The sequence below is a fragment of the Pezoporus wallicus genome, unplaced genomic scaffold (genome assembly GCF_028554395.1).
Source record: "Pezoporus wallicus isolate ANWC-B61680 ecotype Strahan unplaced genomic scaffold, APGP_CSIRO_Pwel_v1 contig_3181, whole genome shotgun sequence".
In the NCBI taxonomy this organism is placed as follows: Eukaryota; Metazoa; Chordata; class Aves; order Psittaciformes; family Psittacidae; genus Pezoporus; species Pezoporus wallicus.
In genome coordinates this window covers 2,090,987-2,108,273 of record NW_026641700.1, presented here as the reverse complement: position 1 = coordinate 2,108,273, position 17,287 = coordinate 2,090,987, and the positions used below count along the sequence as shown (strand labels likewise).

At 35.9% G+C, this 17,287-nt stretch overlaps 1 protein-coding gene across 8 annotated transcripts in view; it reads right to left on the bottom strand.

Moving 5' to 3' along the window:
* Window positions 1–17,287, bottom strand: part of SLC4A7 (solute carrier family 4 member 7) — an 84,877-nt gene that overhangs the window by 4,878 nt on the left and 62,712 nt on the right. For 7 of the 8 annotated variants that reach the window (XM_057424815.1, XM_057424816.1, XM_057424814.1 and 4 more), the window contains 15 exons: window positions 16,661–16,748; window positions 15,582–15,728; window positions 14,228–14,331; window positions 12,528–12,702; window positions 10,081–10,214; window positions 9,287–9,532; window positions 7,564–7,669; window positions 5,786–5,947; window positions 4,692–4,805; window positions 4,100–4,261; window positions 3,591–3,842; window positions 2,435–2,503; window positions 1,850–2,023; window positions 1,366–1,497; window positions 542–639 (listed from right to left, as the gene is read on the bottom strand). In XM_057424815.1, the coding sequence (XP_057280798.1) occupies window positions 542–639; window positions 1,366–1,497; window positions 1,850–2,023; window positions 2,435–2,503; window positions 3,591–3,842; window positions 4,100–4,261; window positions 4,692–4,805; window positions 5,786–5,947; window positions 7,564–7,669; window positions 9,287–9,532; window positions 10,081–10,214; window positions 12,528–12,702; window positions 14,228–14,331; window positions 15,582–15,728; window positions 16,661–16,748 (2,163 nt within the window). Of the gene's footprint in view, window positions 1–264; window positions 317–541; window positions 640–1,365; window positions 1,498–1,849; window positions 2,024–2,434; window positions 2,504–3,590; window positions 3,843–4,099; window positions 4,262–4,691; window positions 4,806–5,785; window positions 5,948–7,563; window positions 7,670–9,286; window positions 9,533–10,080; window positions 10,215–12,527; window positions 12,703–14,227; window positions 14,332–15,581; window positions 15,729–16,660; window positions 16,749–17,287 lie in introns of all 8 variants that reach the window. The other variant, XM_057424818.1, reaches the window with a different exon arrangement.

The window sequence follows — 17,287 nt, the reverse complement described above, 5'->3', positions numbered from 1 at the left end:
CAAACCAGTAACCCTGTCCTCACATTTACTTTCAGAAAATGACCTCTTTAACTAAAAACAGCTGCCTGTAAAGGTGGGGCTTTTTTATATCACAGAAATTACAGACTTCAGCCCTCATTTAAATAAACCATCAAAGAACTGCACACTTAAGACTTTCTGAAAAATCCCAGTGGCTGGTAAACACGTGGCTCAACTGATGCTATTAGTTGCTTAATACTCAGTATTTCATGCACAGCAACACACAAGTATTCCACAAAAACTGACCAAGGAAGCTTCTTCGACTTGAGTACAGCTGGTCGAAATTGAGTCATCTGATCTGTTCAAGATGGTCATGTAAATTTACAATTAAGATGCAGTTTGAAAGAACAATGCAACACAAAAATGTACTACTGCACCATAAGATAAACCTTTATACTTCCTAATCACGGCTGAGCTAGAAGCTTAGGAAAAAAAAAAATCCAACTCATATACAATCAATTTACTATAAAGCGATTACAGCATATGATACAAAACTCTTAAAAGACCAACATTTTTATTATACCTGTATTTTAGTTTTTTTACAGGAAAATCCAAGTTCGCTGCTCCATATGCAAGATGTACACTTTCATTGTCCCCTGTCTGAAGCATTCTCTCTGCTTCCTGTAAATTCCAAGTAAAAAAATGTATAAAGATTACTTAAGAAGCAGAAATCAAAGTAGTATCTCATACTGAAGTTCATTCCCATAGGGGTAAAGGCCATTTCCCCATAGGTCCTGAGGTTGAATGCAGAAGATACAGTTTAAGGTTTTTCTTCTTAGAAGTGTTTTATCCAGGTAGGGAAGATGGGAAGTGGGAAAGAAGGGTGTTATGAGTTTTGTGAGAAATTCACTTAGATGGTGTACAGTTAAGTGAGGCTTCTATGGAAAAGTTATACAAGCGGTATTACTATAGTATTCATAACTAGCAGTTGATTTTAACTACAGCTCTGCAAACATATATGAGCAAGATGTCCCTAATATGATGAAGAGTTCTGTGACTAATGTTAGCAAAGATCCGTAATCCACTGCTTTTCTCTCCCTCTCCCTTTTCTTTTAACCTGATGAAAGACAAAGTAAACAACATTTTGTGCTAAAAACTGCTTCTTTCGCCTTCGCTTGCTAATTTAAATCACAAATAAGAGTCATAGTTCATAAGAGCATCATTGAAACTGACTGTTCAACTTAATTGCCAGTAATAGTTCCTCAAGCATTAAATCTCATTAGTTAAAGTTTCAAAGTATGTATTTGGTATATAAGGTCATATGCTCAGGCCACTTAAAGTTCTTAAGTCTCACTGAGTATTTCCTAGCAACTTACACATGCTTAGTTTGATTGTTTTCATACTTACTTCTTTCTCCTTTTTCTTTTTGTCATCTTCTTTCTTCTTTTTACTTTCTGGCATAAGATCATCAAGCCAGCTAAGCTCTCTTTTGGTGAAACATAAATCCATGAGCTTGCGAACAAACACTAAAGCTAGAACCTTAAGGGAACCATAATGGAATCATTTATATTACACTATTTAAGTGAACAAAAATGCATACACACTTTCAGTACATTCAGAATTTTTAACTGAAGCCCTTTTTGATTGGACTACTTTTATCTTACCACGAAGTTAAATAATTTCCACCTTCAGTACCTATTCACAACTGCATTGTTTATTATGAGGAAATGAAAAGTCCTTATGTTTCAAAAGTGAACAAAACTTGTATTACAGGTTCTTTTGTTTCCTTCCCACTCCCTTCTTTCTCAAAGTAGCAAATACATTTTGAAGAGATCCTGGATGATGCACATACTCTTGTAAAACAATTAACTTGTAAAACAGAAAAACTTACCATCATAGGGAAAACAACAGCAGCTGCAGAGGCTTTAATCACCCACAACAGAACTAGACAAGTGAGCTGAACAACTGTAAAGATATGGACTTTCCAGAGTGGCACATAACGTAGATAAATCAGGTCAGGCTGATGTTTGGCAGGCATCCCAAACAGTTTTATACGGTCAAAAAACTGCATTGAAGAATAAAATCATCCTTCAGTTAATTATTTTCTTCCCCTCCGGAAGGAAATAAACATGTTTAGGGGACCCTAGAAACGTAAATTAATCCCAAATAAAACACTCATTCAAGTGGGTGGGTATCGGTGCCATTGTGTTCTGTTGTGTTTCTTCCCCTGCCATTACCACTATAAAATTTCACATTATTTCAGAAAATTTGTTGCTCAGCTACACTACTGAAAGAATAAATTCAAAAGAAGTGAGAAGTGAAGGAACAACACTGTAGGAACAAACAGCTGAACATGACAGTAAATTATCCAAAATGTTATTCCGACAATATGGGCTGATTTAATTGTTGTTCACAAAAAGCAATGTGTCATTTAGTGCTAAATAAAAGCAAATCACTCATTAAAATCAGACTTTACCTGAATGCCTTTTAATGAAGATACTCCCATGTAAAGAAAGACACCATACAAAACTGGCATTGGAATAAACTGGGAAGGAAAAAACATCCACAGTTACTTGTGGAATTAACATGGCATAACACAGCAGTCCATATTAGTGAAAGACACTGACCAGGTTACTTCTGAATTTGTATTTTAAGTAAGTGAATTCTATAAAAGCTGAGACTTTCTTTATAGAAAAAAACATATGCATCATTGAGCAGCTTATAACTGCTATGCCTTTTTGTTTTCAGACCTTTACATACTTTAAAGCATACCAATGGTCAACTATTCAGAATTCATATGTAGCTCTTATTAAACTATAGCTGTGTCTCCATCTTCCCATTACCTAAACTTAAATAGTCATTAGAAGCTACCTTTTTGCGAACGACTTGTGATCTGTCTTTGAACAGAGTTTTACAAAATTCTTTAAAGGTAGACGCAGTTATGCAATAGCTACTATTTTGGCAACAAAAAGGTGTGGGTTTTTTTTTTTCATTTCTTCTTTTAACTACTGGCTTTGAAACAGCTAAGCAGAAGTTAAATGGATTTTACTCAAATCTGAGCAAAAAGCCAACTGAACTGACTGCTTTTGTTCCAATGAAGTCTTTGGAAGGGCACTGTAGATATAAATTAAGAGAAAAAGTGTAAACTGAGACCACAATACAACCGGAAAAATCTATTACACCATGGCAATGAATAAGATAATCTTGACACTTCAAACATCAAAGGAAGTTTAATAAGCTGAAGAATGAGAAGTGAACAATGTAATTTCTGCTGATCACTTTTTTAAACTAGATGAGTTTGTTTCTTCTGCTATAAACACTTCTGCTTTGAAAACTACAGGATAACTATTTTAAGGAACTAAAGAAACTAAAGAATAGTTGGCAAGAAAATCAGGTAATACGGAAGAAGGTACCTCTCTTCACTACTCACTACATTTCTAGCTTGCTCAGCTTTCATTTTCTTACATGACCCCCCACTGTTTTTATTCAATTAACATCTACTGTTAAAAAAGCAAATTGAGAATGAGTCCAGGTATGCTTTAATTAAGATCATAAAACTTTGTAACATTATGAAATGCTAAATATCAAAATCAAAAGCACAAAGAAAATATTTTGGGACAACTGTCTTTTACCTTTAACACCGAGGTCATGAACACTGACAACCCCATCAGGACAAAAATCATCAATCCTGTCACTCGCTGCTCCCGGATTCCCAAAAACTTTGGTTGCTCTCCTGGTGCTGAGCATTCAGATTCAACTTTCAGGCTGTTAACATGACTTATAGACAGGACAGTTGCAGCAACAAACCACGGTAAGCCCATGATAGAACATACCCCCAACATAACACCAACCATGAGCAGATCAAGATGATAGCCACAGCCTTTCTGTGAAATTAAGCAAACAAATAATTTTATAAACTTTCCATTTATGATACAATATTTATAACTCAGCTGGTAAACAAATGATTACTAAAAAAGTTAAATACTTTGAGGGTGTCCACAAAATAATATTTGTTCTTTGTTAGTTAATATATCCACTTATGTAGTAGCTGTTCGCAACATTTCACAGAATTGCAGAGTGAATCTGATTTAAAATAAACTTGACTTACACAACACTTGAGCTTTGTGAAAATCACTTTTACCTTCAGCTTATGCTCTTTCCTGTTTATAATGACAGCTGTTATTTGTTGATCCATGAAAATGAGAATAGTACAGAGTAATGCAGGAACAGCAGCTATCAAAAGCGTCCACCAAGGATTGCTTCCAAGAGGATCCATGAACCATCCTCGGTCTTTTAGGGTGGGCTTAAAAAAGATCCACAACAAGAAATTACTAAAATAAAATGCAGATTTTATTGCTGCAAACAGCTGCAAATCAACAAATGAACAAATCAAGAGTCTTTTAAATATTAGATTTTTTTCCAACAGCTTTAACCAAAAGACTGATTTAGCCGTAATGTGTGAATATTAAACCTATATGGAATGGGATCCATTCCACTCCTTCATTTTTGCATGTTCGCACAAAAGAATGCTTCCGTTTTAGTGATATTATAATATAAAGCATAGTCTATTCTGTCAGATGAGACATACATCCAGAACAGAAAAGAGAAATTACTTTATCAACTAATTTGTAAGTAAAGAAGATAAATTTCTGTTCCCACACAATTCTACTGTTCTACTGTCCACAAAACCACAAGCATTTAAAAAGTTAAGTTTAAAAGGTTGTATTTCTTACTTCAAATTTCTCTGGAACGTGAAGCTTAGGAGAAGGTACTCCTACGAGATAGTCAATCAAAACCATTATTACTATGGTCAGAAATACTGCAAAGTCACTGATGGTAGAACGCACCTATAAAGAAACAACTTGTGTTAACTCTTGCTTTTTTATCATTGTAATTTGTGTGTACAGAAAGACAATTTTCTCCCCTGTGAAAAGTGAAGTCTATTGATATTATACTACACCACTGAACATGAAATATACTTTCTCTTTTTATTTTGAAATTTAAGCTGCCTGCCAGAACAGCATGAAGCTGCAGAAGGCAAGTATTCTCTACAACTGTTCATCCCACTACCTCATTTAAAAGTGACCTACTGCAAGAAGTGAATTACTTAAAATAATTCCTTCCTCATCTTCCTGTCCCTTCAACCCTACTAGGATGCTGGGCCATCACAGCTAGTGTCTTGTAGCTTGATTCAGTCACAGCACTGAATTGTTCCAAATCAATTCATACATTTGATGACAGGAGAGGGATAATTTGCAAGGTTATCAGAGGTGACTTTACTAAACATTAGGAGCACATTGTAGGAATGGGCTGAGGTTTACAAAGTATCTAACCACTTTATTCTGGCTAGCAGAAATAAGCTGTGTAAATCACTCCAGGGATAATCATTATATTAGCCTCTATTAGAAATAGCAATCGCCTGAGGAACTACTCAGAACCCTTCATATGTCAACAGTTTGGGGAAAACAATAAATTGTTCTGTACAGCTAGATGAAGAAAACCTAGCAGCAGTATTATCTCTCCAAATGGTACCTGGGCAGTACCCAACAATACAGGGAAACAGACTGCTTTAGATCTTCTAATGTTTATAACATTTAGAGAATAAGCACCGAAACTTCTGTGGCCAATTTCTTTCCTCTAATGTCTTCCTTTTTGGAATAATCAGTTAATTTTCTTGTTTAAAGTTTGGATTATTTGTTTTGGGTTGGGGTTCTTTTGTCTTAAAAGAAATCTCGCATACAAATTTCTGAGGCTAAATAGAAAATTCAACTCCTCTAAGTTATACTAATTTTTTATCACAAGATAAAAATAGTCTAATCAGAATTACCTTAGTTGGGAAATAGCGTTTGGTCTTGAATTGCTTAAGGAAAGAGGAGAGGAAAAATGTTGTAAAGAATAATATGACAGACCAGAAGAGAACATCTGGAATATATGGTCCGTGACGCCCACAAGCTGATCCATGAAACACACCATGCAATTCTAAACATTCCTGTAAAGAGAAAAACTTCTTAAATTCCTGTATTTCATTCATTTAGTACATTCAAGCTAACTTGCAGTTTTTGATATAAAACACATTCGAGAATTTCTACAATCACAAACAGGGGAGTTCTTTCCTTCATCTGCCTGAAATGCCAAAAATGTGTGCTGTCTGTTGCAGAAGAGCCACACTGATTATCACAGATTATTTCAGGACGACAAAATATGCTGGAAGATACCAGAATGGAAACAGCTTCTTTATATGCACCCTCATTTCTATTTCTCAGAGCATAACATAACTGAATGTATAAATATAGACTGAGGACAAAGCCCAAGAAAAGCAGACTATTGACAGCAACTTTCAAGCCAGTGAACATGAAAAAAGATCTCCTTAGTTTCTCCCGTCTTTATTCTTGACTGTTCTGTCCCAGTACAGTTAAGGAAAAAAAAACGGACTCTAATAAAATGAGCTTTATCCAACTGTAAGAAGAAAAAGTAGAAAAGCATCATAAGTAATACGAATAAAAAAGAAAGCAAAGTCAGATGATTCCTATCAAAAAGGCTTACTGAAATGCAAAGTAAAGAATTAAAGTAGACACACAGACTATGAGGAAACAACAATAAATTCAGTAAGCAGCACTACCACAACCTGGTCTATAGAACAGGTTAATTTATTGACAATTTAACTGAAGACAAAAATTCATCCTGTTAACAATGTACTTTGATTATAAGCACCAAATTTTGGATCAGTTATGTATCTCTGGGAAGACTAAAGACGTTTAAGAGAATGAAAAGGTATATAAAATACATAATAAATATAAAAAATATATAAAAACTAAGTTCAAAACCGCCATCCTATGTGATTATAGTAAAGCAGGAGCCACTGGTCGTACATAGAAAACACTGCAGCTATGCCTCAAGCAATGCACTGAGATTTTTCACAGTATTTGTGCTGTGCAAAATGCCTACTTCCAGTATGAATGTCTAGGCTCAGACACACGGACAGCACATACATGGCTATCTACTGCCATTTTAGATATCCTAAGATGGCCAAATTAGGCACACAGAGTTATGAAACATAACACAAAATGCTTTCAAGTCTATGCCTTCAAACAGTTCATCTGTTTTAAGTTCCCAGGTAATTATTTTCTTCCAATCATTATTTAGGTAGTTTATTTGATTCTATTTTAGTTTCATACCAATGTTTAACAAATGAAAAGTGTTTGCTACCACATTTTAACTGCAGATTCCATCTTCAGTTCTTCTTAAAAATATTTGTTCACCCTTTCCAGGAAATTGAGGGAGGCAATTTCTTATTTATTTATCTCATCAACATTCACAAAGAAGACTGTTCTGTCTCTTAGAATTCAAGTGGTTACCTCAATCAGACATTTCATGATACTACTGCGTTTTATGATATTTAGCATTTACTGCCATGCACTCACTGATCCGAGCAACTACAATGACTGTTTAAAACATTATGGGAGGAATAAAAGATTTCAAAACCATAGGTTTAAAGACAACAGTGCAGGTTCAAATATTTCTTGATGAAAGATGAAGAAAAAAATAATCAAGAGTGGTACTGTGTATTTAGTTTTATACATACACACACAGCTTTTAGATACTCACAGGAACTGTAAGATTATTCCATGCTATACTTTCCACAGACTTATTCATATTCCTCCATACCCGCAAAGTTTCATTGCTGGGATTCTCAGGAGCAGCACACACACATCTGAAGGGAATTAAAAATTAATGTATATGCTTTTAAGCCATATGTGCCAAAGTGCAGTGATGTGCAGTGATTTCAAACATCCTGAAAAGCTTAAAACACAGTTTACCCCAAGCTTTATGAAAGCAGCAGAGTATAAGGCTCCTCCTTACATGGCATGAATTAGGATTATTGGGGGTGCGTGGGAAAAGAAGAATCAAAGAGGCAACTGCTCAGGAGGTTTAACAGATTAGGCAAAAAATCCAAACTATGTATTTTAAAGATTTAGAAGCAGGCAAGACAGTGACGTAATTATCTGGCTGTTCTGCCAGTTTCTATATAGAACGACATCCGATAATAAAATTAAATAGATAATATATGCAGACTTCTACATATTGTGAATAAAAGATTAAGTTAAAAATCCATTCCATTTTAGAAATTGGTGCAGATGACTCAGTTTCAGCAACTCCTTTTCAAACTAGACAAGTCATTAGGTACTAGAAGTTTCTGATTCTTTTCTAAAATGTTGGTAGTTAGCCATTTATCTTGCATTTGGCATGATTTCTGATCTACACATGACAAAACTGTTCACCATGAAGTAAGTCACCCTTCTTGAGTATGTAGTGGGCTAACTGAAGATAGAAATACATAAACTGTTCAGATTTAAAGCAACTACATACATGCATTTTTCAGTAAGTTTTTGTACAACTAAAAGTGCCCCTCCCTACTGCAGTGGTTTGCAAATTTGGACTGCAGGGTCCTTTCTGTCAGGCAGGTTGACAGACGTACATATCAGTTAAAAAAAAAAACAACAACCAAATAAACCAACCAAAACCATATAACATACTGAAGGTTATTTGAAAACATCCAATTAAATCAAAGCTATTTAAGTACACCAAACCGTAAGGTTAACACATAAACATTTATGTAGAAGAGAAACAGAGTAAGCAAGAAGTAAGTCTCCTCTTTCTATGAGATTTGTCAAGATACCAAAAAAACAAAGAACCATAGAAGGGCAAGCCTGCATCCTGATGGTGCGAAGATAAAGAAGGAAAAAGCACTAAATGTTCATGGGGAGGTTTGGAACTAAATTGTCTTTAACATGCCTTCAAACCTACACTCTATGATTCTACAAATATACTTTCCTTCCTAACTGGATCCTAAAGTAACAGCAAAAAGAAACAGGAGAAGATTGGAAAGCAGCAATTGCTATGAGGTAGTTGCAACAGAGTAACTTATACAGCTTGTGTACAGAATGTGAAAGTTGCAGAACCTATCCATGCCTCAGCTACCTGGAATTAATCCTCACCCAGGTCAGGTAAACTATCACGATTTCTAGAAGTGGAAAGGCAGAACTCCTGTTCTGATCTAATCTCCAGACTGACCTTTAATAAAGGTACAATTAAAGCGGGCAGTGTCACAGCCCCTTATCCCTTCCAACCACCCAGAGCTAACAGAGAAAATTCAATCCGCAGCATCCAGAATAGAATTTTTCTGAGGTTTCCCATGCCCATACCACCCCCAGCATTCCTCCTCCCCTTCCTAGGACAGGCACACATTGCAGTTTAGTAAATGGTATGTCTCTGTGCTACAAACATTTTCATTACATATTTTACTAACAGACAGAAACTTGGTACTTACGAATATAAAGTCAGTTTACTCAAGTCATTGTGCATATTGAAGGCATACAGTTCTCCCAAATGAAAAAGCTTTTCCAATGCCTCATAAATAAATATGATGCATATAAGTGCTGCAAAAGCTTCCTCAGTAAATCGAGTGATGTAACACACAAGGCTGCTGGCATCTGTGGCTACAAGCACTATGCATAAAAATGCAGTCCACAGACCAATGCTAGTTCGCAGGGAGAGGTAGGAAAGATCATAATCCCTGTGTGAAGACAGAAACAGAAGAATTAACTGAGCCAAAAGTCACTTATATTCTATTTGAAAACAGATACTAAGGCCAAGCTCAAGAGGTACTTTCCTCATCCTTAACATTAGATCTGAAGGAAGCAGAAACTTTTCTGTCTCCTCTTCCACCAAATCAAAGCAACATTGCAGTGTGTTTCTAGGATTGAGGGTGCAAATACCTAGCTTGAGAAGCATCATGGGAATGATCTTTCTAGAATTACTTAGATGTTTTCTCCTAGAAGGCAGATCAACCCCTGTTTACCCCTGCAGAACCAAAGCCAGCATCTCAACACAATCAGAACGTAACTTTTATTTAAGTCCTAGCCACTACTTATCACTGATTTTCTCATCAAGGCTCACCAGTGCCTCACAGCTTGGCCAAACCCCATCCATCTCTCAGTCTCTTGACACTGCATTTGTATCTTCATGGACGTACACTTTTAGCACACACCTGTTTTCAATTAAAGCTACTGTAACAGGCTAGCAAGTTAGAAAGTACATCAAGAGAATACAAACATCACTTACCTGCAAAATTTAAATAATATTTTTTCAAATACTAGAACTGGTCCGGTGCTCCCCAAAATAGTAAGAGGTTGCCCAGCAAAGAGAGAATAGGCAATCCCAGTTAATGAGGCTCCAAAGAGAGACTCTATTGCACTCTGTTTGGGGGAAAAGAAACTGCTGTAACTATGCTGCCTTTCAGGTTATCATTTAGCATCACATCTGCACAAACACAGTTTTAAGATGCATTAACTTAGAAACAAGGTGTAAAAACATTGCAATTAATATTGATGTTTGAGACAAAAATAACAACGCAGTTTTGCAGTTACAATACCATGGAAAAAAGATTTTGCAAACTTCAGTCCCTGAGAAACATAAAGCCATCCAAAACCATGAGAACAAGTTACTAGTCGTGCCAGCTACAGAGGAAAAACATACCAACAATTACCACAAAATAAGAAAATAAAAGTTACTCAACATGTAGTTTACAGAAAGAATAATCTGTCTCTGAAAAGAAAACAGACAAATATATTGCAACATACCTTACTAAAAACCTGCATCAGTCAACCAAGCATTACAAAAGAAAGAAACTTGACAGGTGGAGGTGCAGGGGAAGCTACATAACAATACCAGTTTATGCATACATGACACCAAAAATAGATGAGCAGTAAAACAATGTCCCTCCTGGTAATGCATTTCTTTTCACTGAAGTAAGATACTTACTTCAGCTCACGATTTAGGTGTTTTAACACTTTTCTGCTAAAAAGAAGTTATGCTGCACCTCAAAACAGAGGGGCAGGACTTTTTAGATGCTAAAATGATATGCAAATTACTTGAAAATAGTTAAATACACTAATTATGAGAAGTCACAGATTACAGATTAAAGGGCTCCTGGGGGAATTTTTAAGTGTTTACTATTTTACAATTACATAAGCCTAAGAAAACAGTATTTATGCAAAGTTAAGCTCCAAATCAGGGAAGACCTAGAACTGGGCAAAACAGTTTGCTGTACTGGGGCTATCAGAAATGAAAATATAAGTCCTTTGTTAATTACATTAGGAAAAACAACATATATATAATCACAGTCTCTTGTTTTACTACCTGAGAATTAGTGCATTTGGTCAGTCAATGCATTAACCTTGGGGTTCTCGATCAGGGTGGCAGGGACAGTACTGTGGAGGTGATGACCTCTGAGAATGTGAGGGAAGGTTTCAAAGACAAACTGTGTACCTTACAGTGTCAGCTACTGTGCTTGAACATGTGTGTGCAGTAACTAAATTTTATATTCAATGATGCACACCAAGTATCTGAAGGCAGCAACAAACCCGCAAACAATTCCAGATAGCTAAAAGAAAGAAGGTGTTTAAGAATCAAGCTTTAAAAGGAGCATATGTTCATAATTATACATAACGCACACTCAAAAGTTACATCAACATTTTGATAGCCATTCCTACATTTCCAGTGTCAAAAACAGCACACAGAATGAGATAATTTATTTTGGCATTTGCTATCAGCTTGAAGTGCTACATCAATAAACAAAAAATCTGAGTCAACAGCACTACTTGAAAGAGATATAACAGTTAACTAAATTTTAATATAATACAAGCTTAAAGAACTTGATCTAAGTATCAAAATGATTTCTATGGGCCCATAAGCTTAACCAGAAACTTAAAATTTGTAAAGGACATGTCTAAATACATCTTTACTTCCCCCAAGACGACAGAGCCTTGTTTCTTCATGACGGATTTACAAACAGAAAATACACTTCAGACTAGTTAACTCACAAGCCAATCGACAAAAATACTAAGTTACTGACACTGGTGATTTTAAGTATTCTTTCCCCGCCCCCAAAACCAAAGTTATCTACTGCCCAACATTAACACTACCAAAACTTTGTACATGTATGGTTTATATTCAAGTCTTTTAAAATGAAGAGTATTTTCTGCTCATAAACCTTAGCCACTTTATAGTTAACAACATACCACTAGTGAAAGCATATGCATATCCTATCCATTACTTAAATACACAATTGACTGCTACCCATACGCTGCAGGCATTATCATCCTCATAGGCCTACTACTCAAGGCCAGTACATGTTCTTGACTATCCACCTTGAGCTTCTGACTTTGCCTAAAGTAGGCCTAGTGGGATGGTGCACCTTTACTGCTATTCATTATTTTACGTAGCCAAAAAGAAGGCAATGCAAGCCTTTTTCTCAATTAATGAAAGCCATTCATCCAATAAGGCAGGATAAACATTTTTTTACCTCCACTGTGCATCTTCTCCTGTTCACATGGGTTCCCCACATTTTCCACAGCAATTACCTTTTGGGGAAGATCTGCTTTGGGGCAGGCTAATCAAGTGCTGTGGGTAAATTCTTCAAATACAAGTATAAATAAATGAGACAAATGCACACAGTGACTTGCCTCTGAAGGTCTAAAAGCCTGGCCACTACCATTCTTTGTACTCACTATTCTGCCTTGTGTAGCTTCTCCCAGGAGCCCTCCAAAAGTGATTACAGGAGACATACAGGCACAGTATAGGAAAAGAATCGAGGCCAGGCACTGCAGGCTTAATGCATCCTTGAAGTCACTCAAGAAAAAAGGTGCTTTCCTTTGGATGTCAAGTATCAAACCACCAAAAAGCCTAAATAGGTGAGATGAAACTCGTCAAACTGTACACTAGAGGATTCTAGCTAGTTCAAAACTATGGGCTACACATGACTGCCAGTGCCTACTTCCAGCACAAATTAGCTATTTCATAATCCAGATTAATTCATAACAGTTTAAAAAGTAAATGAGAATCGTATCTATTCCATTTCAGTAGTATTCCAAACATAATCAAGCAGGTTATCCACATTTTTAAATGCTGGCTAGGTATTTTTGTATATGGGCTAGATACTGAAAAAATATCTTTGCAAGTGCTTTTACCTAAATAATGCTTTAAGTCAAATCTGTCTTGCAACATTCAAAAGAAGGAACAGAACAAATGGGCTAAGCCTCAACCAAGACCACTGCATTGACATATTTCAATATTACTGCTCCAGTAAGCTGATTCAAATTCTCTACATGCATATGGTTAGATCCATAAATAAATTTAGGTCTACTATTGTTAATAGTGTTTTCACCTGGAGTATAGAGATATGCTAAAACGGAAATATAAAAATCAAACATGTCAGTTCAAATGAGTAAATTACTCGCAAGAAATAAAAAAGCTTTTGTCAGTTTCCAAAAAATTTACAAGACTCCAAAATATTAGGTATAATTTGCACCTACAAAAAAAAAAAGATTTTATTTTGAATTAGAAAAAAATAATTTAATATTCCATTCCTAAGAAAAACAAGAGTCTCATCTAACAATAACTGTGGGCAGAAATTAATCTCTCAGCTCCACATACTGTCTGCAAAACAGCAGAAAGTAAGTATAACAAGGCCAAAATAGTAAAAATCAACACAAATGTTGTAAAGTCCTTCTTGCAAAGGTATGAGAAAGATGCATTTCATTTGGAAGTTCATTATTTTGGGGATGACATCATTGTACATATTTTTCAGAATTTCTCAGTTGATTTTATCCATACTCTCTCATACATGAGATATTAAGGTTTAATCTTAACCAGATATTTCCAATGTTGGACTTTTTTGCAAGTATTTCAGAACTAACTGGGAATAACAATGCAAGTCAACTGAAAGAAATTCCTTCAATTTTAGTTTAGATCTAAAAGAAACCTGACCAAATCCAAAACATAACCAATACCAAAGTATTTTCTTTCCCCTTTATATCCCTGAATGTTCCATTTCATACATGTTTAATAAAGCAGATTTAAATTGAAATTTTTAGTACCTAGCCCAATACTGAAAACTGTATATTCCTGCTACAATTATGATAATTGCTTATTCCTGACAATTATAAAAATCAAACTCCTAAAGTCAGTTAGTTAGATTAGGCAGCATCTTATACGAAATCCTTCGCAAATGTGTTGAGAAACATTGCCACAGGCTTGAAAATGCTTTAAGTGGATTGGCATTTATAGGCAAGAATTCAACACTTGAAAAGGAAAAAGGATGCGCTCTGACACACCATTATTCTTATGTTCAAATGTCACCATTAAAAACTGTGAAGGTTTATTACTTTTATTTCTTTATAGTAGCTAGTATTTAAGAAAGTGAACACACCTTCCAGTTCTCTCAAGTTCAGGTCCAGCATGATGGCCTTCTTCTTTGAGAGTCTCTCCTGTAGGAGTAGATCCATTTGGAAATTTAGGTGCCTTCCTTTTCTCCTGTGGGCGGTAAAGGTGGGGGAAAAGGAAAAGAAAAATATCATACTTTCAGAGTGCCTTTACACTAAGAAGTATAATTCAAAGACGGCATGCAGAGACTTCACACCTCCCGAACCTTTATCATGTTCCCAGCTCATCAGCAATCCTCCATTTGCCAAAGTCATCTTGAGTACAGATGACTAGAACTGTACAAAAACTCCCCAAAAGCTCTTACTAGTAGTACCTTGCACAACCATATCTTCCCTCTTTCTACAAGAAATATGTCCCTGAAACATGATGAAAAAAAGGCTACCTTTTCAAAACACAGTAGAGGCTCAACCATGATTGCCTAGAAATTTTATGTTTCTTTTCCCCCCACCTCAATCATTTCCAGAGCAGAGGCCTCTAGCTTCCAACAGAAACTGACCTCACTTTTTGACACACAGTGTTTAGCTGAAGTGCGAGTAAGAAGTCATTCCAGTATAAATGAGAAGTCATTCCCCTATTGAGCAAGCTGCTCACAAGCTCCTCATAAATTTCTCAGTCCAGCTTGCCTTGCAAAAAGCCCTGAGGCCTGCTTACTTTGGAAACAAGTTAAGTGGTAGCTCCAGGCTATTCATGAACAGACTGTGCTCCTGTCACCCGTTCCATTCCACCCACACCCCTAAATCACCACTGGATTCAACACCAATGTCAACCTTTTGAATCAAGAGCACTTTTGATCCTGGCAGCAGCAATTCCTCTCAGTTGTGAAGAAGAAAGGGAAGAAATCTGAGTCCCTCGAAGGTCCAGCTTTGCCCTGGCTCTAATTCTAAGCTTGTGCCACAACTGAGCAATATGATCCAGTTTTTAATCTAATTCATAAATATTCTGTGAACATTATATGCTAGCCAATACACATTACATTTCAATAAATGCTGTATGCAAATAAAAGTTTTTAGAAGAATTACAATATTCTTGCTGATCATTTTTTGATTAATAATCAAATTTATAGCACGCACTAAAGGTACAACTTCTGACCAGTTCTTCTAGATCTCACAGAAACTCATTTCAGCATTATGAAAGGAAATATAGTAAATACAACTTACTTAAAAGTACAGAAGGAAAAAAACTTTTTTTGCTTGATTGTTTTGTTTGTTACTTAAATTGACAATGCACTTTTGGATTTTTTTTTTACTTAAATTGACAATCCCAAATGTGGGGACTCTCCTGATGCTCTACTGAAGTATACATTCAGTACACAATTTACGTGCATGTTTTTATAGTATTACCTGGGAAGGAACGCTTTTTGGTGGCTCAATTCGTATAGATGGATCCCATTCTCCTGGAGGCAGGACTGTCACTTGGTCTAAAAATTCATCAATTCCTGACAACAAATCATTTCGGTCTTTCGCTTTATAGGCAACATCATGGAAAACCTACAAGAAGAAATTACAAAACAGTGGTGGTGGATTGATTTTTTTGAAAGAGGATGCGATTACAAGGAACACTTCACTATTTTTTAAAAGGCATGGAATATTTTTAAAGGTCCTCAAAAGTTAGGCTTTTACTTTAGTTGCATACTTTTGCATTAAGAGCTACCTTAAAAATTAGAAGTGGCAACTAAAGCTTTTAATATGCAGTTCTCACACTGTACAAGTACTGTACTAACAGACTAGAAGCCAACTGTAAAATGACCCATTTCTGGTTTACATTTCCAACTTTAAACTGTTCTAGAGTAAAGAAACCTTAGAATTTCTGCTTGATAGCCCTAATAATTATCAGCAAGTCAGTAGGTGGTGCTCAATGGGAAGTCAGAATTAAAACATTCTAATTTTGCTCAATAAGATAACATTAGTATTTGAAAGTCCAAACTGCCCCGGGGCTCTTCAAAACCATTCAGCAGGGCTAAGCATATGACTTCAGATGCCTAGTAAAATCCTAATTATTTGACATCACTTTGATTCAAAAGAGATCTCTGATGACTCAATCACATTCTTAAACTTACTGTCCAGAACACTTGGGCAGTTTGCTGTGTCCTTTTTGAAACATGAGAGATTCATATCAGGCTCAGTTCCATTTAATAGTTCAATTTCCTAATTTAAGACACACAGGAAATCTATACACCAAAGCTACAATTTTTTTTCAGAAATACATTTAGGATTCCTTCAAGAAAGATAAGAGAAAGAATTAATTTACCATTACCTACTTCACTAACACAAGAAATAAATGGAAAACTATAAACTTACTCAACCAGTTTGTGGGAGTGGGGTGATTTTAACCCTGCACTCCAGAATATTTTAATTAAAAACAGTTGGTAAGCACATTATTATGGACTTCTTTAATCACAAGTGTTTAAAATATCACTCACATCATCTGTCATAAGTGTTGCTATTGATCTTCCGATTTCATGGTACTGTGGAGCTTTTCCTGCTGGTCCCAGCAACAAAAACAAAAACCTGTGGAGAGAGCAATCAAGAATACAGCTGACTCAACTGAATATGCTCAGAGGGGTTTTTCAAACTAATGCTTAAAGAAAATTTAGTAGTGAAGTAAAAATCCTCTTCACCATTTCAGATCTTGACTGCTGCAAGACTAAGAAAAGGTTGGCCTCAAATGGAAGGAACTCGAATCCTGAACCAAAATTACTACAAAAGCTTCCTGATTAAGCCTGATTTTTCAAGTTCTTATAATGCCTGATATGTAGTAGAAATCCACAGACTAGAGCTTAATGGATATTTCCTCCAAGTTATAAGCACTTCTGACATTCCCACTGGCAAAGACTTTTTTAGTGAGGGCCCAGGAGCTTTATGACCTGCTCTAGCCTCTCTGATGATCAATTATCACTTTCATGGGAGTTAAACCCCTCCTACTTGCTGTGACTGGGCTCGTCACACAACAGATACATTGATATATTTCAAGGAACACACTGGGCATACTCATATGGACATATCCTGGTCCTGTATCAGTGGAAGACAGTCTGTATTCTGAATACCTA